This window comes from Salvelinus namaycush, chromosome 31 (genome assembly GCF_016432855.1).
Source record: "Salvelinus namaycush isolate Seneca chromosome 31, SaNama_1.0, whole genome shotgun sequence".
Lineage (NCBI taxonomy): Eukaryota > Metazoa > Chordata > Actinopteri > Salmoniformes > Salmonidae > Salvelinus > Salvelinus namaycush.
In genome coordinates, this window is record NC_052337.1 from 25319770 (window position 1) to 25345897 (window position 26128).

Here is a 26128-nt window from a genome sequence, read left to right on the forward strand (position 1 = left end):
TATGCCTTCCTTGGCATACGCAGCGATTTCTTTGGCTGACTTATGTGGCCACTCTTTCACAGGTTGCCTCAGGAATGCTGGTCCATCCTGCCACATGGAATCTTCCTGGAGGTCTTCTGGGGCTGCCCCTCTTGTTATGATGTCAGCACTGTTCAGGCCTCCTGGGATCCACCACCAGTCTTCTACGGATGTAGATTTCTGGATCTCTCCAACTCTATTCGCAAAGAAAGTTTGATATCCATAGCAGTCTCTCTGGATTGCTCCCAACACAGTTTGACTGTCCAGTAGATGGAGCCATCGTTCAATTTCTATTGGACTGTGCTTTTCAACGTACTTTCGAAGTCGTGCTGCATAGACAGCACCACAGATTTCAGCTTTTACTGGTTCTCCCTTTTGGTCCAATGGTGTGAGCTTTGCTTTGGATTCAACCAGTCTGACTTTGATGCCTTGCTGGGTCCCCCATCTTAAGTACATTACGGCTCCATAGCTCTTGTCACTTCCATCAGAGAATGTTATTCCCCAAGGTTTTCCAATCCAGTTGACTGGTGTGAGGCTCCTGTGAAAGGTGATTTGGCCAAGACGTGTGTATTCCTCAAAGAATTGGATGGCTTCTTCCCTCAAATTTTCAGACAAAGGTTTGTCCCAAGTGTCTCGGGTCAGAGTTTTGCCTCCAGCTTCCTGAAACGCCTTTCTGACAAGAATGGCGCCCTTTTGTTTGGCAGGTGTGACGAGGCCTATTGGGTCATACAGGCTAGCTACCTGGCTCAGCAGTTCTCTCCTCGTCAGTGGGTTTGGAGTTTTCCCTCTCACCTCTTCATCAAGGAGATTTTGGCCGACTCATTTTCTTTTTCCTCTTTGAGAAATTGATTGAAGTCATGAGGTACAGTTTATCCTCCTCAACAAGGTATCCAACTCCAAGGGCTTTATTGTCTCCTTCCCTCATTTGGTTTGGGAGAATGAGTGCTGTGCTTGACTGCGTTCCTTGTTCTCCTGGTACGATCTCCTGCCTCCCACTTTGATTTGACCGGACCCAGGGCTTGAGGACGAAGCCGCCTGCCTTCAGGATCTCTTCAACCCTTTTGGTGTTCTGGTCCAGCTTTTGCAAGTCATTATGGGAAGTCAGGATGTCATCGACATAGGTATCCTCTTCAAGGATCCTACGTTCCTCCTCCAGGTGAGCAAACATGGGCAGTTTGGCTGTCTCTCTCATAGCCAATTGCGCAATGCACCCTGCTGATCGATCGCCAATGTTGACTCTGGTGATCGCATACTCTTCAATCTCTTCCTCCTCAGTGTCTCTCCAGAGAAATCTGTGGAGGTGCATCTCCAGGTCTTCCAACCACACAGAATTGTACATTTTCTTAATGTCGCCGAGGGCAGCATGGACGCCTCTCCTGAACCTGAGTAGTACTGCTCGGATGGGATTGAGGACATCAGGCCCTTTCAGCAGAAGGTCATTCATGCTGACCCCTCTAAACTTCTGGCTGCTGTTCCATACCAGTCGCACAGGTGTTGTGAGAGAGTGCGGGTTTGCCGCCACCAAGTGGCCGACATACCATACTGGCCCCTTCCAGCTGGCAATGAGCTCTTTGGTGAGTTTCTTCGCTGCTCTTCTCTCCACCATTTCATGGACTTGAGCTGTGTATGCTATTCTCCACTCTGGCTCTTTTTTGAGTTGCTTTTCTGTTCTCAAGAAGGTGGCTTCCACCCCACTCCTGTTGTCAGGAAGGGAACTTGGATCTTGAATCCAGGGGTATTTTGTGTCCCAGTGGGGTTCATCACTGTGAGCATCTGCTTTGATGTAGGTGAGGCCTTTCCTTATGATCTCCAGCTCTCTTTCCTCACTCAGTCATTTCTTTGCCTCCTGGTTGACAGTTGCCGCACCGGCATCCTCCACACTTTGGGTCGCAAGCTGCTCCAATGCTGTCCCATTTCCACCAATCCAAGAACTCTCTGTGAGCAACTGTGCCTTTGGTTTCAGCTGTGAACAGCTTAGCTATCTCTTGATACTTGACAGCGGTTGCTCTCATGGATCGAGCAAAGTGTGTTTCAGACCTGTGTGCGGCTATATCCACTTCTTCAAACAGATCTGGGTGTGCTCCACCAACAGTCTTTCCTAGCGGGCCTTCCCACAAGACAAGGTCTCCAATCACCTTCACTCTTTGCGGAGCAAGTCTTCCTTCGCGGTGGCTTATCAGTAGCTCAATACTCTCCGGTCTACTCAGATCTCCTAGATTGACTTCTGGGAAGAACTTCTTGAGTTGCTCAGGTTTGATGACTCTGTGGATGTTGGCAATTTCATTCAAACCATAGCAGATAAGCTCATGAGCTCTTTCCGTGCCCATGGGCGTTTTGACCCTCACTCTGAGGAGATATCTTCTGGTTCTAACCTTCATGGCCATTCCTCCGACTCCATGAACGACTAAAGTGATGTTTTCACTTCGAAGATTTAATCTTCTGGCAGCTCTGTGAGTGATGTAGTTTGTGTCCGATGCCAAGTCGATCAGGGTTCCAATTTTTTGTCCTGCATTGGCAGTTACCTTGAGCAGCATTAGAATAACTGGCAATTCTTCTACTGCACTTGACTCAGTCACTCCCAGCTGATTCTTTTCGACACAGTTTGTTTTCGCAGTGATGTTGGTGAATGCTTTCTTGAATTTCTCTGCCATCTCTGGGGAGAGCTTAGATACCAATTCCTCCTGCTCCTCTGTAAGCATATACCTTCTCACATTGGATTGTCTTCTGTCTGAGTCACTCCTCTTGAAATCTCCATTCAGACAAAGAAAGAAATGATGGTCTTTCTTACAGTCTCTTTTCCTGCACAGGTAAGTGTCTTTGCATTCATCATCTTCTCCATGACAGACCAAGCACCTCTTGCAGGCCCCCAGCTTTTCTACAGCATCCAACCTTTCCACAGGCTTCAGTTCTTTGAAACGCTTGCAAAAGAAGATCTTTTCTCTATGCTTTTCATCTCCACAGACAACACAGCCGCCTTTCCTTGTGGAACGTGTGGACGCATATTTTCTCTCCACACAAGCATATTTCTTTTCTGGCTTTTCACTCACTCCCAGCTGCTCTAATTTTTCAAGAATTTCCTCCTGTGTTTTCAGGAATTTAAGAAGGTTTTCAAAGTGATTGTCCGGCGTGACATTATTCCTCGGGTTAACCATGAAGACAAGCCAATCTCGCTTGATGTTGTCAGGTAACTTGCTTTCTATGGATTTGATCACTAGAGGGTTGTTGATGGCTCCTGTGCCTCCAAGCTCTGTGAGATCATCCAGTGCCTTCTCTATAGCTTGGATCATGTCGATAACTTTCCTTGGCTGATTTGCTCTTAAAGCAGGAATTTTCTCCAGATCCTCAATTATCTCCAAGGCAATTGTAGACTTGTTTCCATACCTGTTCTCAAGCACCCTGAACATGTCCTCAGCAGTATTGTAAGTAGACAAACGGAGGTCTCTGCACATTCTCTCATCTACACTGTCAAGGAGTTGGATCTTCTTTACTTCGACTGAGCCTGTTGGTTCCCCCTGCTTCTGTAGACTCTCCCAGTCTCTCCTCCATCGATGGAAATTCCTTTTATACCCACTGAACCTGGGTAAACAGGTTGGTTTTATTCTCAGTGTCGGCTGTGGAGCTGGCACGGGCATCTGCGCTCTCCCTCTGTCTTTATCCTCTTCTGCAATTCTTTGCGCTGTGAGAAATCCTGCCCTCCTTGCTTCAAGGTTGTTTCTGAATGCTTTCAGATCCTTTACTCTGGCTTCCAGCTGTTCTTTTTCTGCTACTGGAATCCACATCTCCCACTCTGCTAGGCTTGTGATTGCATCTTGGACTTGTGCCTTCGCACCATCCCACCGTAGCTCGAAGCCATCTCTATTTACAGCAATAACAGGTATTTGAGCAACTCCATCACAGGCGGTCTCAGCTTCTTTGATTGCAGACTTCACCTCGTCCTCCCCGTATCTAGGCCATAGGTTGGACTGGATCATCCCCCTGACCTCATCCAATCGTACTTCGCATTCTTGGAATGTCTTCTCAAGTTCAGTCTGCTGCTGCTTGCTCAGGTCAGCTTCTTCACCCTCATCGGTTTCAGCTTCAATGTCTGCCAGAAGTCCAGCCCTGTATTCATCATTTGTCTCACTGACCTTCCTTGCCTCCGACGTGAGCTTCTTGAACTCCTCTCGCAGTTCGCTCTTAGTCATGTGTTTTGCACCTCTGCTAAGGAAGTTTGCTTGCTTGGTAAAAGCACTCTTAGCCAAAGTTCTTTCTTGCTTCAGCTCCTTCACGGTTTTCCCAAGAGTTTCCTCCGCCATTTTGAGATGTAAGCCAATCCTCCAGTCGCACAGGTGTTCCTCTCTGCGACGACAGCTTTCCTGACTTCAGGCCGTTAATCCTTTTGTCTTCACTGCCACGCTGGTTATCAACTGTCAAGTTGTCTAGGTGTTATAATTATTCCAGCTCTGCCCAAACTTGAAAACGGCTTGCTCAACACGTGAAGGATGCAAAGGGACAACTCAATTCCTTTCCAGTGTTTTATTATGGGTTTGATGCCATTTGTTGAATATGTTGAAACAGTTGATTTGTTGAATAGAGTAGTTGAATGACAGAGGAATAAGGAATAGGGAATAGGAATAGGAATAGGTTGATAACCTTAAACAGAGAATAAACATGCATTATTTTACACTAAACAATGCATGGCTTTGAATAAAGTAAACGTTTAAACAATTTAATCTAGCACTTCTAGCAATTACTTCTGCAGTCAGAAAATATCCACAACAAAAGAAGTCACCACTCCTACCAGAGTTAAACATGTAAATTGTGCTAAGCACTGGATGCAACATAATAAATAATTCCAAACATTACATACCAGTTATCTGCCAGGTGCGCATGTAAAAGTAGTCCCTCCAGAAATCCTGGCTCAACTTTTTAGTTCCACCCGTGTTTTTGGGTTATCTGCCCTCTTGAGGCCTGGAGTTCTTTAAAGGAAAAGCTGCCATTGTGCTCATGTTTTGAGTGTTCTGTTTTTTGACGCAACAATTAGCTAACCACGTTAGCAAAAGACACCACTTTTTTTACTCCACCAGTTTTTTACTCCATCAGTAGCTATCACAAATTCGACCAAATAAAGATATAAATAGCCACTAACCAAGAAACAACTTCATCAGATGACAGTCTGATAACATATTTATTGTATAGCATATGTTTTGTTAGAAAAATGTGCATATTTCAGGTATAAATCATAGTTTACCATTGCAGCCACCATCACAACTCTCACCAAAGCGACTAGAATAACTACAGAGAGCAACGTGTATTACCTAATTACTCATCATAAAACATTTCTTAAAAATACACAGCGTACAGCAAATGAAAGACACAGATCTTGTGAATCCAGACAATATTTCAGATTTTCTAAGTGTTTTACAGCGAAAACACAATATAGCGTTATATTAGCTTACCACAATAGCAAACATCACAACAGCATTGATTCAAGCCAAACATAGCGATAACGTATAAACCACCAAAATATATTACTTTTTTCACTAACCTTCTCAGAATTCTTCAGATGACAGTCCTATAACATCATATTACACAATGCATATAGAGTTTGTTCGAAAATGTGCATATTTAGCGGCACAAATCGTGGTTATACAATGTGATTAGTGGCCAAAACTTCAAGCAATCTGTCCGGCGCCATCTTGGAGAGGCACCTAATCTAATCGAAAACTATTCATAAACTTGACTAAAAAATACAGATTGGACAGCAAATGAAAGATAAATTAGTTCTTAATGCAATCGCTGTGTTAGATTTTTAAAATTAACGTTACTGCGCAATACAGCGTGCGCTAAAGCGAGACCGCACCATAATTCATGGCGGAATTATTATTTGACATTTGTCAACATAAGTACAAATTAACAGCATAAAGACTGCTTACTATTTGCTGAGCTTCCATCAGAATCTTGGGCAAGGTGTCCTTTCTCCAGAACAATCGTCTTTTGGTTGAAAGATGTCCTCTTGTCCTGTCGAAATAGCCGCTAACGTTAGCCACCCACTGGAGAGGTGTCCAACTCGTGAAAGCGCATCACAAAGAAATCCAGGAAAATCGCAATAAACTGATATAAACTGCTATAAGTCGGTTTAAATTAACTACCTTATGATGTCTTTAACAACTATAACGAATAAAAACATGACCGGAGATACAGAACTGCTAAAACGAAAGCTTTGCAGGAGGCCATTGTGATGTCCCTGATGCGCCAAGGGCCCCGTTGAAAAGAACGGTACTTCCGTTCCACGGTCTTATATAGGGCCCCAGATTGCGCAATCCACTCCATTCAAATTCTCCCCGCTTACTGACATCTAGAGGAAGGCGTATGCAGTGCATGTAGCCCGATGGCTTACATGGGGACTTATAAACTGACCTCAGAACAGGGACCTCGATTTCTGAAATCTCACTCCCTGACAGGAAATGTGCTGCAGAATGAGTTCTGTTTCACTCAGAGAAATAATTCAAACGGTTTTAGAAACTAGAGAGTGTTTTCTATCCAATAGTAATAATAATATGCATATTGTACGAGCAAGAATTGAGTACGAGGCAGTTTAATTTGGGAACTAATTTTTACAAAGTCGAAATGGCGCCCCCCTAGTGTCAAGAGGTTTAAGGAGCAGTTCTCTCTTTGTGGGTCTAACCCCAAGAAGTTCTGGAAAAGGGTTAAAGACCTGGAGAATAAACCCTCTTCCTCACAGCTGCCCATTTCCCTTAATGTTGATGATGTGGTTGTTACTGACAAGAAGCACATGGCTGAGCTCTTTAATCACCACTTCATTAAGTCAGGATTCCTATTTGACTCTGCCATGCCTCCTTGCCCATTCAACATTTCCTCATCTCCCACCCCTTCTAATGTGACTATCCCCGATGCTTCTCCCTCTTTTCCCCCTGCCCCGCTACAAAGTTTCTCCCTGCTGGTGTAGCGTGGTTCATTCTGCGTTATGTACTTTTAATTAGGACGCTGCCACAACTGACAGTCTGCTAGTGGAATTATTTTTATTTGCCCTGCACACGAAGACACAACACACATTATGTTAACCCTTGGCGCAGTCCTAGCTCTCAGGCACCTTGCTAGCCGAAGGTCAGACAAAAGAGAGCGTCAAAAGGAAATAACATGTGCTGCGTGCACACATTCAATGCACAACAGCACACCATACAATACCATACAAGTAAAATGATACAGAACATAATTCGGACAAAATAAGACATACCTGCAAACAAAGAGAAAACACACATTATGTTAACCCTTGGCGCAGTCCTAGCTCTCAGGCACCTGCGCAAGCACATGGACACTCACTCAAACACTGTCCCAAGTACTCACAAGTTACAATAGATACCCTAGTTAGCGAGCTTTGTGAAACTTGTTAACATAAATCTTTATATTATCCACATTGTAACAAACTTATGGTAGCATAACAGTACATTGTGTAACATTATGACGGTTTTATATTAAACAATTTCGGAGCCAAGGACAACATACCTTGCTAGCCGAAGATCAGGCAAAAGAGAACCATAAGGGGGCACGGAAATACAGATAATCCGCGATGGGCCAAACCAAAATATACAAAACTTTTACAATCACATGTATGTACAATTTGATATGAAAAAGTGTTTGTACACCAAAGAAAAACATTAGCTATGCAACTGTAATTAAATAAAAAAATACACTGAATTATTATTATTATTATCAAATTATTAACATCCCCTCTTGACCTGGCCTATTTGAATTGGTCCTTGTGTGCAACTTGGTGCATAATCTAGGGGAACAACATCACACTGCTACATTCACCCCCATTGTTTTACACTAGATTATAGGCACAAAACAAAACACATTACCTCGAAGGTAACAAAGCAAAGAAAGAAAACATTTCACACCCACAGGGCGACAGAGTAACCCAGTGTAGTCCCTTAATTCTAGACCCACAAATGGTCGATCAGCTGAAAAGCTATCCCGCGAAGGATTAGGAAAAATAAGGGGTAGCTAGTCCCTTATTCAACCGTATACAAAAAATTCCACATACATTTTATGCCGATGGACTACACATAAAGTTACATGAATTGTCAAATATATTAGACAAACCAACAAATCATTCTAAGACACGCTTAGATTACTACATATATATATATAAAAAGAAAAGGTAGGCAATATCCTACCGTCACTGAGAAACCAAGAACTGTTTCATTTCCTGTGTAGACATAGTTTGGATTAGCCTATCCACTGGCTTAATAAGTCTACCTAGTCTAGTCCGAACACCCTCACCCAAAAACCTAGCAGGAATGTCACAGACAGCACTAACCCTGCTCAGAGGTCTGACCTCAGGATGGGGAGTACTACAGATCCTTATATTCGGAGCCAGCACACTTTCAGTTACCGACTCAACACTAGTAGTGTCAGACGACTGTTCAGAATCCTGGTAGATTGTCACAGACCACACTGACGAAGCATCTTCAACCAAGGTAACATCATCTGTCACAGCATCATCCACATTGAATGGAGTTTCGCAATCAGAACTCTTGTAGGCTTCGGGGATATCTCTCTGGTCCACTTCTGCTGAGCACACCTCACTTAAGGGGACTTCATACGGTTGTTCCACCTTACTTCCATCAGCTGGGACTTCACCATCCTCTTGGAGTATCCTCCCAGAAGACTCAGGAAGGCCTGCTACCCAGTTGACAGTCCTGGCGTCACTCCCATCCATTTGGCTGGACTCTGCAGACATCTCAGAGATCACGTCACCACTCAATAGAGATCCGTGACCCTCAGCTCCTCCCACAAAGGCAAAGGCAGAAAGTTGACTTGCATAATCAGGTTCCTATGCACAGTTTTGATGCGTCCAGTGGTAGGGTGTTGGATATGATTTGTTCAGTGAGCTGTTCTTCGCAACCACTATGTACACCACACTCTCCCAGCGATCAGCCAGTTTCTTCTTGCCCCTCTCCCCCTTGTTAGCAAGTAGAACTCTGTCTCCCTTCTGCACCGAGTGACCCTTAGACCGTCTGTTGTAGACCTTGGCTTGTCTCTTTTGTTGCTTACTGGCATGCTGCTGGGCCAATGTCATGGCTTCTCTCAGATCCTCACCCAGAGACTGGACATACTTATCCACATCTACTGTGTTCTCATCCAACAGCACACTTTCAAATATAACATCTACCGGCAACCTAGGGGTGCGTCCGAACATCAAGAAGAAGGGTGGAAACCCAGTAGTCTCATGAACAGTGCAGTTATAGGAGAATGTCAATGTGTTCAACATCTGAGGCCATTTAGCCTTGGACCTAGCTGGCAGAGCTCTAATCATCCCACCCAGTGTGCGATTCAGACGTTCTGCTTGACCGTTACCCATGGGATGATAAGGTGTGGTGTGGGACTTTTCAACACCAGATAACTGAAGTAATTCTGCAATAAGTAAACTCTCAAAGTTAGCACCCCTGTCAGAATGGATTCAATCAGCGAACCCATAAATGCAGAAGAAATTATTCCAGAGAACACGAGCAACAGTCTTAGCATACTGGTTTGGACATGGATACGCACAGGCCAGCTTAGTAAAGTGATCAGTCACTACTAACACATCAATAGACTTGTTGTTTGAATCTTCTGCAGTCCAGAAATCAATACACACAAGTTCTAAAGGTGCCGTTGTCACAATGGAGACAAGTGGAGCTCTTGCTTCAGGCTCAGGTGCTTTACTCAACACACATCTCTTACAGTGGGCCGCGTATTCCTTGACATCCTTCTCCATAGATTCCCAGTAAAACTGCTGTCTCGTGAGCCACAATGTGCGCTGCTGACCCTGATGACCAGCATCATCATGAACTCCCTTCAACACAAGGCCTTTCAAAGACACAGGTACGACATACTGGAATATTTTCTTCTTACTCACTGGGTGTTTTGAGACACAATACAGAATCCCTAACCGCGTGGTAAGTTTTCCCCACTGTCTTAGAGTATAAACTGTTTCTTTAGCTTCAAAGACTCGCTCTCTCCTAGATGGGCGCCGGCCTCTATCTACAAAGAACATGACTCTGCTGATGATAGGATCCAGTGACTGGTTATCATACAGCTCCTTGTGTGTAAGGACAGGTAAAGGGCTCTGACCCATGGCCATCAACTTCTCAAGGTGCTGCACATGTGAAACGGCCCTCACTGTGGCACCATCATCCCATCGGCGATGGGCATGGAGGACAGCAGACACCTCTTCACAGGAAACCAACCCACTGACATCGTCACCAGCTCTACTCAACTCACTCCCAGGAGCCATAGACGTTCTACAGCCAGCCTCGGGCTGCTCACAGGAGAGACGGAACATGTCTTGTACATCATCCACTCGAAGACCTCTGGCTTCCTCCAGCAGGACATCATATGGAATTCTTGTCAGTCGGTGCAGAACTTTGGAGCGGACAAATGGCTCTCTGCTCAAAGCATCAGCAACGATATTCTTGGGCCCTGGTATGTACTGGATATCAAAATCAAAGGGTGCCAGCTTTGCAACCCATCTCTGCTCGCATGCATCAAGTCTTGGCTTTGTAAGAATATATTTGAGTGGATTGTTGTCGGTCCACACAGTAAACTTATGCCCTCGCAGCCAATGGCTGAACTTATCATGAATGGCCCATTTCATGGCTAGAAATTCCAGCTGGTGAGCAGGATACTTGGATTGTGCATGATTAAGAGATTTACTAGCAAAAGCTATTGGCCTGGCTATGGCCTTCCCATCTTGCACTTGGGATAGTACAGCTCCCAAACCACTAGTAGATGCATCAACAGAAAGTAAAAATGGCTGAGAAAAATCTGGATGAGCCAGCAGTGCCTGGTCAACTAGTGCTGCTTTCAAAGCTTCAAAAGCGAGTTGACATTCGGCAGTCCAGTCTGCAGCAGTGAGCCTGCGAGAGGGACCAGGCCTCTTTCTGCCCTTGCCTCTCCTAGGCTTCTTCTGACCTGTAGTCAGCTGAAACAATGGCCTAGCAACCATGGAACAATTCTCAATGTAGTGTTGATAGTATACTACCATACAAAGGAAAGAACGGATTTTGCTAGGAGACGGAGTGACACCATCAGCTTCCATCATCTCACTCTCAGTCACATTTAAAATGGTTTGAACCTTAGCAGGGTCAGTGGCTACGCCCTCCTGAGAAATGATGTGGCTCAAAAACTTAACAGACCTCCTCAAAAACTTGCACTTAGACGGAGACAGTTTAAGATTGTGCTCCTGCAACCGCTGAAAAACCATCTCAAGTCTCTGCAGACTCTTTTCCTCCGTCTTAGCAAAAACCATCAGATCATCCAAATAGCAAAGGAGACTTAGAAAGTTTTGGTCCCCAAAGATGGTCAGCATCATTCTCATAAAAGTAGCTGGGCTGTTGCAAAGGCCTTGAGGTAAACGATTGTACTCGTGCAGACCTAAAGGAGAGGAAAAGGCAGTGTATTTCTTATCCTCTTCATGCAGTGGCACATTGTAGTACCCTGATTTCAAGTCCATTGTGCTGAAGAAGGCATTACCACCCAGCGCAGCCAGTACATCAGCCTGATGAGGCAGGGGATGAGCATCCTTTACTGTGCGGGCGTTTAATTAACCACGTAAAGTCAGTACATAGACGCAAGTCCCCATTCTTTTTCCATACCAGCACCAATGGTGAGGCATACTCGCTGCTGGATTTTCTGACGATTTCCTTTTCCTCCATATCATCCAGTGTTTCCCTGAGTTTTTGGTAATGAGCTGGAGAAAGCCTACGATAAGGTAATCGAAATGGGCGGTCATCAGTCAGCCGTATGCGATGGCAGAACTTTTGCCTCTCCACAATCCAGGCTATGTCTAGAGAACACGGTGTCATACTTCTCAATTAAACCGACAAGTTTGTCTTTCCAGAACTGTGAAACTGGACACTCCTCAACAGACAGGCCTTGAAGTCCAAGATTGCTCAGTATACTGTTGCCATTAACTACACTGCCACCAACTGAACTCTTAGCTGTAAGACTGCCATGTGAGCTGTCACATTGTACTTTTGCCACGTTCTGGTAAGCTGCTTGCTGCTTGACATCATCAAAATCCTCCAATGCAATGCAATGCAAGGGTACACATCTGCCACTTTAGCATTTCGCCTCAGGGTAACTGGCGAAGTTGTTGGATTCACAATCTTCACAGGGAGCCATCCATCACCCCACAGAGGCATAACTACTCTCCCTACTAGTATGTGTCGATTCACACAACGAGACGTGCTGGGCTCGACAACAACAGTACTGCCCACAGAGAGTTTTGTCTTTGGGGGTAGGCGGCCCCACACCAGATGCTCACTCATGGGTTGGAGCGTTACTGCTCTCTTCAACTTAATGGTGCCCACTTTATCTGGGATGGAGTCTCCTCTTCATCTCTCCAGATTTGATAGGAGACGCAGGAACTGTCTGTCATCACACTGGCCAGAAGGACCTGGCGTACCCACCACCCGCCAGTAGCTGTCATTTGATTTGAACTGTCTAATCAGAGACTTCAACACGTTAGTGCCCACAATGAGTTCATCAACCTGCCCATCTACAATAAGCACTGGGACTACATAACTGAAGCCATAAAGCTGTAGTTTTAAGTCACACATGCCCACTGGGCTAGTTTGCGTCCCACCACAACCCACCAGGATGATGTCTGAAGGAGCTAGAAAGTTCCCCTCTACCACTCCTGCCTCCCTCAACCGAGGTACAATATCTGTGCGCAGAGTAGTAGTCATGGACCCACTATCTAACATCCCCTTCAGCTCAACTTTATCCTGTACCAGCATGGTGGTGTAAAACAAACTGTCATTCTGAGTAATTCTCATTGTGTTCTGAAAAATTACTGTGTTGTTCTTGGGTACTGACTCACAAAAATAAGAATAAACAGATTGGATATCATCATCAGTGGAGGAAAAATTAGACTGCCCCACATTGCCCTCAGGATGGAGGCTTTCTAGTTTTCCAGACCTGCCAGTCTGTCCACATCCAGGGCTCTTTCGCTTCCCAGTCTCACTACAGTCAAAGCTCATGTGGCCAGGAGAGAAGCACTTGAAACACAGCTGGTGCATCTGACAGTGAGCTTTGGTCCAGTGATTAGTGCTTCCACAGACAGCGCACTCGCGCTCACGTTTGGGCACTGTTTACGGGGCCCTCTGTTCACAGACTGAGTATTGCTGAGAAGAGCCTTCTCTAACATACTCAAAACATTCTCTAATGTCCCACCCTCAGATACAGATGGGGCCTGTTCTGGTTCACGGCATGTTCTACATGCTTTACGCTCCCTTAACAGTTCATCCAAACGATCCTGTAGCTCACTGGCAGTCCAGTCACAAAGGGATTTGCATTTGAACACTTGGGCCAACTCTTTATCAGGACAGTTGCGTACAAACATGACTGCCAACTCTGAGCACTGATTGGGCAAGGTTCTACCCTCACTTACAAGGTACTGTTCAGCTGCCTCTGCAGCTTTGTTAAGCCTAATCCAGAAATCTAGTGGACCCTCATTAGCATATGGTTTCATTGAATAGAAATCAGCTAATGGCATACCTGAGCAGACAGTATCCCCAAAGTGTTGCTTGAGAACACTGAACACTGCCTTAACATCTGTGACAACAGGGTTGTTACGCATTCAGACTTTGGTCACATCCCGTGCCCTCCCCATGAGCCTAGACATCACCTCCCCAACATTCTCAGACCCAGTGTAACCCCTCTGCTCTAGGTAGACTCCCATTAGCTCCTCCCACTCCAGTACAGAGTACTCATCTGAGCCATCACCCCTAAAGAAAGGTGGAGCACTAACATCTGACTTCACAACCAGATTCAGCTTGGACGCATCAATACAAGTTGACCCACATTGCTCAGGCAGGGGAACTGCTGGGGTTGGTGAGGGGAATGGGCAGGAGAAAGACTTGAAGCCCCAGGCTACAGTAAACTCGCTCTGATAGATTCTCCTATCTCTGAACCAATCTGCTTAATAAGGTCACTAAGCTGACTCGGAGGTGTCCCATTATTCTTGAGGACTGGGGATGATGGTACATCAAGAGACAGAGGTGGGATAACCTGGTCAGGTGGAGTAAACAGCCTACCCCTCCCAGTGCTTGTAAACTTAGGACTAGCAAACACTCTACTCCCAGGAGCTGACTGTACAAATGGTGTAAATGCAAGGACACCCCTTCCTCTACCCACACTAAAATCGCCAGCATAACTCATCTTATGGACTTGAGAGTTTTCCATGGCTCAATAGAGCACTAAAATACAATATAATTTACTGCATACAAATACAAAAAAAAATGCAATAAACAAATTCCCGCAAAACATGCAAATAAACACCAATACCCTTATCTAGTGAATATGCTACATTCACCTTCACTATTTACAGTATACATTCACTTATAGCAAACCATCCACAAGTGCGCACGCGCAGATCGCGCATCTCCTCCACAGCTCCGGTGGAGCTGCCACAACTGATGGTCTGCTAGTTTAATTATTTTTATTTGCCCTGTACACTAAGAGACAACGCACATTATGTTAACCCTTGGCGCAGTCCTAGCTCTCAGGCACCTTGCTAGCCGAAGGTCAGACAAAAGAGAGCGTCAAAAGGAAATAACATGTGCTGCGTGCACACATTCAATGCACAACAGCACACCATACAATACCATACAAGTAAAATGATACAGAACATAATTCGGACAAAATAAGACATACCTGCACAGGAAGAGACAACACACATTATGTTAACCCTTGGCGCAGTCCTAGCTCTCAGGCACCTGCGCAAGCACATGGACACTCACTCAAACACTGTCCCAAGTACTCACAAGTTACAATAGATACCCTAGTTAGCGAGCTTGTGAAACTTGTTAACATAAATCTTTATATTATCCACAGTGTAACAAACTTATGGTAGCGTAACAGTACATTGTGTAACATTATGACGGTTTTATATTAAACAATTTCGGAGCCAAGGACAACATACCTTGCTAGCCGAAGATCAAGCAAAAGAGAACAATAAGGGGGCACGGAAATACTGCAACACAAGCGGTCACTGAGTCCGAGGTGCTAAAGGAGCTTCTTAAAACTTGACCCCAAAAAAACATCTGGGTCAGATGGTTTAGACCCTTTCTTCTTAATTAATGTTGCTGCCCCTATCATCGCCAAGCCTATCTACAAACATTTTAACCTGTCTCTCCTCTCTGGGAAGGTTCCCATTGCTTGGAAGGCAGCCACGGTTCATTCTTTATTTAAAGGGGGAGATCAAGCTGATCCTAACTGTTATAGGCCTATTTCTATTTTGCCCTTTTTATCAAAAGTATTGAAAAAAACTTGTCGAATCAACTGACTGGCTTTCTTTTTTTCTTATTTTTTTACCCCTTTTTCGTGGTATCCAATTGGTAGTAGTTACAGTCTTGTCTCATCGCTGCAACTCCCATACGGACTCGGGAGAGGCGAAGGTCGAGAGCCATGCGTCCTCCGAAAAACAACCCAACCAAGCCGCACTGCTTCTTGACACAGTGCACATCCAACCCTGAAGCCAGCTGCACCAATGTGTCAGAGGAAACACCGTACACCTTCGGTGTGCCCTGCGCCCGGCCCGTCACAGGAGTCGCTAGTGCGCGATAAGACAAGGATATCCCTGCCGGCCAAACCCTCCCTAACCCGGACAACGCTGGGCCAATTGTGCGCCACCCCATGGGCCTCCTGGTCGCGGCCGGCTGCGACAGAGCCTGGGCACAAGCCCAGAATCTCTGGCGGCACAGCTAGCACTGCGATGTAGTGCCTTAGACCACTGCGCCACCCGGGAGGCTTGACTGGATTTCTTAATGTCTAACGTATTCTCTCGTGTATGCAATCTGGTTTCCGCTCAGGTTATGGACTGTGACACTGTAACCTTAAAGGTCCTCAATTATGTTACCATTGCCCTTGATATTAAGGAATGTTGTGCTGCTATTTTTATTGACTTGGCCAAAGCTTTTGATATGATAGACCATTCAATTCTTGTGGGCCAGCTAAGGAGTATTGGTGTCTCTTAGGGCTCTTTGGCCTGGTTGGCTAACTACCTCTCTCAAAGAGTGCAGTGTATAAAGTCAGAACATCTGCTGTCTCAGCCACTGCCTGTCACCAAGGGAATACCCCAAGGCTCGATCCTAGGCCCCACACTCTTCTCAATTTACATCAACAACATAGCTCAGGCAGTAGGAACTTCTCTCATCCATGTATATGCAGTTGATAGTCATACTCAACTGGCCCCTCCCTGGATTTTGTGTTAAACGCTCTACAACAAAGCTTTCTTAGTGTCCAACAAGCTTTTTCTGCCTTTCACCTTGTTCTGAACACCTCCAAAACAAAGGTCATGTGGTTTGGTAAGAAGAATCTCCCCACAGGTGTGATTACTACCTCTGAGGGTTTAGAGATTGAGCTAGTCACCTCATACAAGTACTTGGGAGTATGGTCAGATGGTAACACTGTCCTTCTCTCAGCACATATCAAAGCTACAGGCTAAAGTTCAATCTAGATTTTGTTTCCTCTATCGTAATCGCTCCTCTTTCACCACAGCTGCCAAACTAAACCGGTTTAAAATGACCATCCCACCCATGCTAGATTACGGAGACATAATTTATAGATCGGCAGGTAAGGGTGCTCTCGAGCGGCTAGCTGTTCATTACCATTCGGCCATCAGATTTGCCACCAATGCTCCTTATAGGACACATCACTGCACTCTATACTCCTCTGTAAACTGGTCATCTCTGTATACCCGTCGCAAGACCCACTGGTTGATGCTTATTTATAAAACCCTCTTAGGCCTCACTCCACTCTATCTGAGATATCTAATGCAGCCTCCACATACAACACCCGTTCTGCCAGTCACATTCTGTTAAAGATCCCCAAAGCACACACATCCCTGGGTCGCTTGTCTTTTCAGTTCGCTGCAGCTAGAGACTGGAACGAGCTGTAACAATCACTTAAACTGGACAGTTTTATCTCAATCTCTTCATTCAAAGACTCAATCATGGACACTCTTACTGACAGTTATGGCTGCTTTGCATGATGTATTATTGTCTCTACCTTCTTGCCCTTTGTGCTGTTGTCTTTGCCCAATAATGTTTGTACCGTTTTGTGCTGCTGTCATGTTGTGTTGCTGCTATGCTGTTTTGCCATGTGTTGCTGCCTTGCTATGTTGCGGTCTTTGGTTTCTCTTTTATGTAGCGTTGTGTTGTCTCTCTTGTCGTGATGTGTGTTTTGTCCTATTATTTTATTTTTAATCCCAGCCCCTGTCCCCGCAGGAGGCCTTTTGGTAGGCCATCATTGTAATTAAGAATTTATTCTTAACTGACTTGCCTAAATAAAAGCTGACTATGACCAGTAGAGTAAAGCATTGGATCACACTAAAAAATCGTACATGTTCAGAGAAGAAAATAATCAAGACTGTGACAAGCATGTTCTATTGTAGTTTTGATTATCGGTCTTTAAAAAAAAATTGTATGCTAAATCTTAAACTTTTGCATAATATAGAAATTACAAATGTTTACACAGCAGAAAATAAACTATACCAATACCACTAAGCAAAACGATTTATCTACCCATAAAAGTGAATACAGTAATGCACACTTTATGCCTCTCAACAGTCATTAGTTAAGAGCTGCACTGACGCCCCCACACCACGAGGCGTCGTGAGTCATTTAGTATCACAGAAACCTTCATAAAATTATACTCTTCGGGATTTGTTTTACTCTATGCGGAAGTTGCAAGTTTCATAAGAGTTATGTACACATCGGCTTGTATATGTTGGATATTGTAGTGGTATAATAAATACGTCAACTTAATTAAAGTGTTTATTTACGAAATGGTCAACCTTGGACTCACAAAAGTGGACGATGCGCTTGCAGCAAAACATCCGGTTGGTCCTTTCTCTTTCTACTGCTTCAACATTTTACGCAAGACACTGCTGAATGGTTCCTATAGCTCAGTTGTAGATTACACGTGCTTTGTGCTTTCACGTTTTAAACACGATTATATACATTTGCTAGGTTTTACAGTCTTCCTTGTTCTTCCTTGCTAGTTCTGTTCTCAGATTTCTTACCAGAGCTACCTAACCTGGGACACATATTGAACATCAAATAATCTCTCGTATTCAACCCATTTGCGATCTTTCTTCTCTCTCAGGGTTTACAGCAGTATGCTGCCTGTCAGTCTCATGCCTTCATGAAAGGGACAGGGACCTTTATATTGGGTGAGTGACAGACACTCCCAATGCTTTGTTTTCACTTCATATAATAACTATTTATTTATGCATAAATGCATCGTGGAGCCTCTTTCATGTACCCTAACATTTCCTGTACTCTCTATTGTAGGGACAAGTGGATTATTTCTCATACAAAAAGTTATTCAGAAGAGGCTTCCATATCCTTTGCAGTGGAACCTGCTGATTTCAACAGGTGAGAGTGTGCCTGTGTACTCAAATTACAGAATGTGATGTTTAGCTATAACTTTCAGTAATATAGAGTTTAGAATGATTGTCTAAACGTCAATCATGTCTAACGCTTTGTCTCACCTTGTTCCTTTCATTGCCCCCTCTACTCCGCTTCAGCGGCTTCGTCAGTGGGCAGCTATGCAGTGACACGCTGGGAGACAATGAAGTGCACTGACCTATGGATGCTAATAGAGACAGGGAAAGTACCAGACAGAACACCACACAGTGAGTATAGCAGTGGTTCTACTCTATTCTATGCCATTCTATACTACGTGGAGTAAATCTCAATGCTGGTTGTGAAGACGGACACAAAATAAGAGGGGTAGACATTAGGTCAGCGGTTTATTCAGCTCTCAGGTCTCTGACATCGCTCTGTGTTTGTCTGTATTGCAGTAGCAGAGCCTGCCCCTGAGGAACCAGCTGGGCCGAAGAAGACCCCATATGGAGATGTGATGGAATGACCACAGGACATACTCATGTACAGGCAACCCCAGTCCTCTGCTTCACATCTCACCCACTCAACCCTATCAATAAACACATTTATTTATGTATTATGGTTCAACTGTGTCACCATTGGACAATGTTCTGCCATGCTGGACTTAGTTTCACGCGGGTTCAGTGATTGAACCCTTTATATAGATCAGAAAACCGTGTAAGGGTTTTAGTTGATCATGGCATTTTGTCAGATTGGGCCACCCTGACTTGTGTCCAGATGAGTCCTGTATAGTGCATAGTTTATTTAATATATGGAAAAGGTAAGGGAAAAACATTATTATATGTTATAGAGTGGTCCTTGGGGCTTGAGGGTTTAATAAACAATGTCCATTTGATCACATCCTGTAAATACTTCACCTGTTGTATTCTGCGCATGTTGTATTCTGCTCATGTGACAAATAAAATTTGATTTGATTTACTGGGTTTAATGCAATAGAAATCATGTATATCATTAAGCTTTTATCTCCTCAAAGGTAAACCACTGTTGACACATGAGTAAGGGTCAGATTTCCAGACCAATAGGCTGTGAGATTTGGATTTGGAGCGCAGGGTTTTTTCTGGATTAAAAAGGGGGTTTGGTAGGGGGTGTGGCAAAGAGCGTGGCTACATTTTCTAACACATTTTAGAGGCTCCCATCTTGGAGATGAGAGCCTAAAGCTATTTATCTAGGGCTTCCTGAGTGGCGCAGCGGTCTAAGGCAGTGCATCGCTACAGACCCGGGTTCAATCCCAGGCTGTGTCACAGGGCGGCGCACAATTGGCCTAGCGTTGTCTGTGTTAGGGGAGGGTTTAGCCAGGGCGGGCTTTACTTTGCTCATCACTCTCTAGTGACTCCTTGTGGCGAGCCGGGCGCCTTTTGTCATGCATCTGAGAGATAATGTTGCAGTTTAAAACTTCTTCGGGATCGGTGTCCCTTCCACGGGATGGTAGAGCTAACGTAGGCTAAATCGATTAGCATGAGGTTGTAAGTAACAAGAACATTTCCCAGGACATAAACATATCTGATATTGTCAGAAAGCTTAAATTCTTGTTAATCTAACTGCACTGTCCAATTTTTAGTAGCTATTACAGTGAAAATACCATGCTATTGTTTGAGGAGAGTGCACAATTTTGAACATAAAAAGTTATTAATAAACAAATTAGGCACATTTGGGCAGTCTTGATTCAAAATTTTGAACAGAAATTCAATGGCTCATTCAATGGTTCATCTGAAATGTTGCACATACACTGATGCCATCTAGTGGCCAAAATCTAAATTGCACCTGGGCTGGAATAATACATTATGGCCTTTCTCTTGCATTTCAAAGATGATGTATTATCTTTTACCAGATCTATAGTGTTATATTCTACTACATTCCTTTCACATTTCCATAAACTTCAAAGTGTTTCCTTTCAAATGGCACATCCTTGCTTCAGGGCCTGAGCTACAGGCAGTTAGATTTGGGTATGTCATTTTAGATGAAAATTGAAAAATGGGCTAATCCTTAAGAGGTTTAATGCTAATTTCCCACAATTCTACATATTCTGCCATGGAGCTGAGGATTTTCTTTGCAGTTTTAAAGCTAGTTTCTTTTGCTCAAACAATAAGAAAAATTAATACTGCTAAATTGTTTTGGGAATTTTCCTTTCTCCCTGCAGTCTAGTTTTTATTTTGGTGATTGTTAGTTCTCAGAGATTATATTATTTACAAATATATAGGTCCATTATCTTTTCTACATACTTTATATCTGGTTTTAGTCGTTTAAGTTTACACTTAGTTTTATTTATTTTTACACTGTTTGCACTTAGGTGACCCGAAAAAACGCTTAGGCGGCCCGCCCAAGGATTACAATGGCAGAAAAATCCCTGGAGCAGGATACGAGGGCAAATGTTGTTGCATTTTGACAGAGTTCCACAAAAAAAAAAAAACTTTTTGGGGGGGATTCAAATTTTAAGCTCATGATCCTGTATTATTTTTTATGCCTTTGTTGGCATGCTGTACGGCTGAAACGAACCAATAGTTTCCTAAATTGCCACTAGTGGTTAGTATGGATCATTGAGGTCTTGTAGAATTCCTGCGCATTTAACACAGTTTGGGACAGGTTATACTAGCAGCATAACATACAGTATATCACTAGGTATAATGCTTTGTTTCTCTTTCATTCAGAATTGACTTTATTTAGCAACTCCTCAACTTTACTTTGAGTCAACAGAGGGTATGAGCAGGATGCCTTACAGGATGCGAAACTGTTTGACAAAGGTCTTCTAGGATTGCATTGTAAGGACTGTACTGTCTGTATTCATCCACTTGGTGAATGTGTCTCACACTTTATGTAGGCTAATACTACATCAATTTATTTAGGATATTTTATGATTATAGCTTTTAATCCTTAGTGGATTTTTTTTATTAACACATTTGTGAGTACTTTGCATGATTTGCCTAATTCTGTTCAATTTAAAGTCAATGGAATTTGCGTTGATGAGAGATGGCAAAGAAGTGATGACCGGAGGGAAGGGAAGTCCACACAGACGAGGGTACGCTAATGTGAAGATGTCTGTAATGATACATGACATAATGTTCATTGAACTGAAGCAGTTTAAAATGAATAGGCTAAAACAGATTAGCACAATGTGTTGATTTCCTGTTAGTGATAAGCATTAGTGTTAACGACGTACAGGATTTACCTCTGAAACATCCATTAAATAGATCATGCTTGCTTTTGTCACTTACAGTATATATATATAGTAAATGCTGTGAGTCTGGAGAGGGGGCTTTGGTCACCATTATTTAGACATGCCACCACTAGCTGGCTCACGTATATGTAAAGCCACTCACATCTCGTGCGAATTTGCTCATTTGGTTGAAGAAGAGGCATGAGAGCGTGAAACTGTGACTATTTGACACTTCAAGTCAGTGTATTCTACCTCATGTCCGGTCTCATTGCAGTAACGGCCTATAGTCTTATGTGTGTCTTAATCTTCTCATGTCCCAAATGACCAGCTTAACTCATTCTATTGACTCTGACTGACTTTTCAGGACATTCAAGACAATGTGTACGTCCCACACAATGCATTAGCTGATAATCCAAAAATTATAACACCAAGCTTGATCCGGTGTAGTAGTGGCCACGACATCATTTTGCTCCTCCCTTCCTATAGGTATACACTTTTACAAGCACTTTGCTACACCCGCAATAACATCTGCTAAACACGTGTATGTGACCAATAAAATTGTATTTGATTTGAAGATCGTCAAGGATCTCAGCCACCCGAGCCACAGCCTGTTCACCCCGCTACCATCTAGAATGCGGAGACAGTACAGGTGAATCAAAGCTGGGACTGCGAGACAAACATTCTCTATCTCCATGCCATCAGACTGTTAAATAGTTTCACTAGATGGCCTTCGCCCAGTACCCTGCCCCGAACTTTAGTCACTGTTACTAGCCTTCTCTAGAGTAGAGTTTGTAAGGATTCAAAATATACTGATGCTGGGTAAAACATGAAGATGTAGTATGGTTCAAGCTCCTTTTCTCAAGGCCATTCAAAATCATACCTGAACTAATGCTAACAGGCATATTGGAATTGGTCTGATATTTCTGTCTTCATACATACTAGAGGCACAGTGTGTCATTACTATGTAGGTTGGTATTTACAGTGATTAACAATGCTTCCAAGAACAAGGAAACATTATTCCATAAGCCCCCTGTCACATAATGAATTCAAGACATGCATTACAATCTATAAATACATACTGCATGTATTTATAGGAGTCTGAAGGATTTGGCTAAGATATCAGTCCTTTGCATCATTATTGTTATAAAAAACACAGGATCAGCTTCATGGGTGGTAAAAATCAGTATGGGTGTAAATAGAACACAATGCGATTGTATTGTATCTAAAACCCTACCGTGGCACCATTTGCATAACTGAACTAGTTTCCTTTTCAAATTTGTGCAAATATGTGTTTTTCTCACTTAATGGAGGCCAGTGAAACAATGGAGTCTTTTTACACATAACTATCCGGAGAAACTAGGTGACCAAAGTCCATTACCTTAGGCACCCAGAAAAGTGCTTAAATAAACCCTCTTAACAATACTAGGCTCCAGAAACTCCAGAAAAGCAGGAACAGAATGAAGGCTTGGAAATGGGGGATACCTAGTCAGTTGTACAACTGAATGCCTTCAACTGAAATGTGTCTTCCGCATTTAACCCAACCCCTCTGAATCAGAGAGGTGCGAGGGGCTGCCTTAATCGACATCCACATCTTAAGCACCCAGGGAACAGTGGGTTAACTGCCTTGCTCAGGGGCAGAATGACAGATTTTTACCTTGTCAGCTCAGGGATTTGATCCAGCAACCTTTCGGGTTACTGGCCCAATGCTCTAACCACTAGGCAATCCTTGTCATAGATGAGGATTGGTTTCATTATTTGCGAATAGACATTCACAGTCTAATCTGAAGGCTAAATGAGAGAAAGACTTGGCACTATCTGTTCCCTCCTTTAGCCTCCATCGCTTAAATGTACTTCCACTTTGTCTTCCATTGTGACTCAACTTTGGATAAAAGCCTAAGATTTGAAGCACTTCCCGAAAATAATGCGGTGACCCAGCTCTCAAATGGTTTGCCACATGCACAGTGATATTGCTGAAGGGAGAGACAGAGATACAGAGCACAAGTAAAAAAAAGATATAATGTGTGTGCGTTTGAGCGTGTGAGTTGGCCAGTGGGGTGAGGGTAAACCTATGGTTCTAATAAGTAAGATAAACAATAACAGGGTCAGGGATAATTCCCTCAGTGCACTCATGGTTTAGCTTCCACTCATGAACTGTGGGCACTGTAGTGTGTGTGTGTGTGTGTGTGTGTGTGTGTGTGTGTGTGTGTGTGTGTGTGCGCGCGCGCAGGCTTATGTGTTTGTGTGACTGTGGCGGTGTATGTGCGTGACAGGGAGAGAGAGACAGAGTGAAAGGAAAAGAAGGAGGGGAGGGTGGCTGGTAGAGAATTGAGGATTAAATTGTCTGACTCTGTGAACCTGCCGATCAGTAAAAGAACACCACTCACATTGGCAGTGCAGCCTATCTCTCTCTGTCACGTGCACACACACATGAGCATGCACACGCACGCACACACACCATCTTTTTCTCTAGCTATGCTACTACATAGGAGCGTGCACTAGCTGACCCCGGTGGAGTAGCCAAAGAGGGTTTACTGTTAGGATAATTCCCTCCATTAATGACCAAAGCCACTGTGTGTAGGACTTTCTACTGTATGCAATTGTCAAATCCTTTACTATGACAATCAATTTGATCTCACCCTCAGGCATTCAGTGATTCTGTTCACAAAATCAATATGTTATCAATAATGACTAGTACTGTGTTGGTTGGTTTACAGTGAGAGGAGAGAGTAGAAACAGGGATACATCATAAATGTACCCTATATAAGTTGCAGCATTCCCTGTGACAGAGTGAAACTTAAATTACATAAAATTAAAAGTTGTCCTTAAGGGATGAGAGAAGAATTCAAGTCTGAGCAAGCGAGGCTTGAGGATGAAATGGAAGTGACTTCTCTAATGATGTATCTACATGGAGGAAAGAGGAGATTGCTGTGACTTGTGTTAGTTATAAGAACCTTTTTTCTAAAGATATTTTATGATATGTTTGGTCATATAAAGCTTACAAAGCCCGATATGTTAAACATTCTGAAATATAAGTGGCTTAGTCAGTTAAAACACTTTCATTTATGGAATATAGCGGTAATACAATGCTCTAATCTACAATGTATCACTCGTAGGCTACAATGTATCATACGCCTATTACTACGTATAAACATTACTGTAAACATCTTGGGTAAAGACTGCCTCTCTTTTTTTTTAACAATTACACCCACATGTAGGGTAAACACACATATTGCCTCACTCATAAAGTGGGCAGGGTATGAATCCTTGGGCGAATAACGTCCGGCTCTATGAATAACAAAAGCACAACTCAAACTTCTGCCTTCCACAAGCTCCTACCAATAAGCGCACGGCAATTCTGACGATGACCAATGGCTGCGTCCCTAGACAAATCTGCGCAGACGTTTGAAGGACTGTCCAGTTGAAAAAAAGTATCCTGGAGCTGCAAATGCGGAGAGGGAAAGCAGTGTTTCGTCAATGGAAGACATAAAGAGAAGTTGGTAGAATTTCTATTCAGTTTTGAATAAATATAGTAGGCTAGGCTACTTATTACAAACGAATATTTGTTGTATCACGCGCAAAGTAATAAGACTTTATAACCACGTTATAAGATATATCTTGGTGAGGTTTGAGTTTGCCATTATTCAGTTCAACGATTGACAAATGAATGGCTCTGATAGTGACTGATCGGAGCTGCACATTGAATTGGTCATCGACAATTTACGGTAGGATTGGCACAAGAAGAGAAGGCAAGACAAGCAGAAGCGGTAAAATGCAGCCTAAAGACACGGAATATTCAACAGATGGATTACCCAAAGCATTTTTACAAAGTTTGAGGACACTCTTTGACATCCTTGATGACGGGAAGAGAGGGTATGTGCACATATCGGAGATTGAGAGTCGATGGCAAGGGGCAGATACTCATGATTTGCCCGGCGGGGTGCTGGAGTGCCTGAGGCGGGTGGCCCCACCGCATGGTTGCCTGACATTTGAGCGCTTCGTGGCGGGGTTGCGATACTCCATGCTGAACCCGGACAACAACAACCAAATGAAGGGCCAGTCTGCCGTGCACACGGAACACCCGCACTCTAATCAGCACCATCTGCCAGCGCAAAAACCAGCCCTGCTCTCTGCCTGCTCTGTCGGAACTCGGATTGAAAACAAAGTTATTCCACTGGATTCGAGCAACGGGACCAACAATACGCATCACAACCGCGCGTTCTCACTTCAGAGTCGGTCCAGACATGAGGAGGGGAACACTGGATACCCAGTCACCTCTGCCGCAGGTGGCCCCATGCGGTACACCAATGCGGGTTATGAGAGATCAGGCAGAAGTTTGGAACGGATTCCTATTGTGCTCGAAAGCGGTTCGTATCGAGCAGATTCGGCTCGAATGGTGAAGCAAGCGCATCCACAGCAGAGTCGGGTGAGGTCCATAGAGTCCCTTGCGCTCGAGTCACCAAGCCTCCAAAAACCAAGTAAGTTTGAATGTCACTCTTGA

General features: G+C 43.8%; 2 protein-coding genes across 2 annotated transcripts; both read left to right on the plus strand.

Moving 5' to 3' along the window:
• Positions 1 to 17742: 17742 nt before the first annotated feature.
• tmem141 (transmembrane protein 141) lies at positions 17743 to 19402 on the plus strand. Its single transcript, XM_038970781.1, has 5 exons — positions 17743 to 17911; positions 18178 to 18244; positions 18366 to 18449; positions 18602 to 18709; positions 18878 to 19402. Exons 1-5 carry the CDS (start codon positions 17858 to 17860, stop codon positions 18943 to 18945), a joined length of 381 nt encoding a protein of 126 aa, XP_038826709.1. The 5' UTR covers positions 17743 to 17857; the 3' UTR covers positions 18946 to 19402.
• A 5908-nt stretch (positions 19403 to 25310) lies between these two features.
• On the plus strand, positions 25311 to 26128 carry LOC120025532 (suppressor APC domain-containing protein 2-like). The gene has a single exon (XM_038970096.1). The coding sequence runs from the start codon at positions 25400 to 25402 to the stop codon at positions 26126 to 26128; it is 729 nt and encodes a 242-aa protein (XP_038826024.1). The 5' UTR covers positions 25311 to 25399.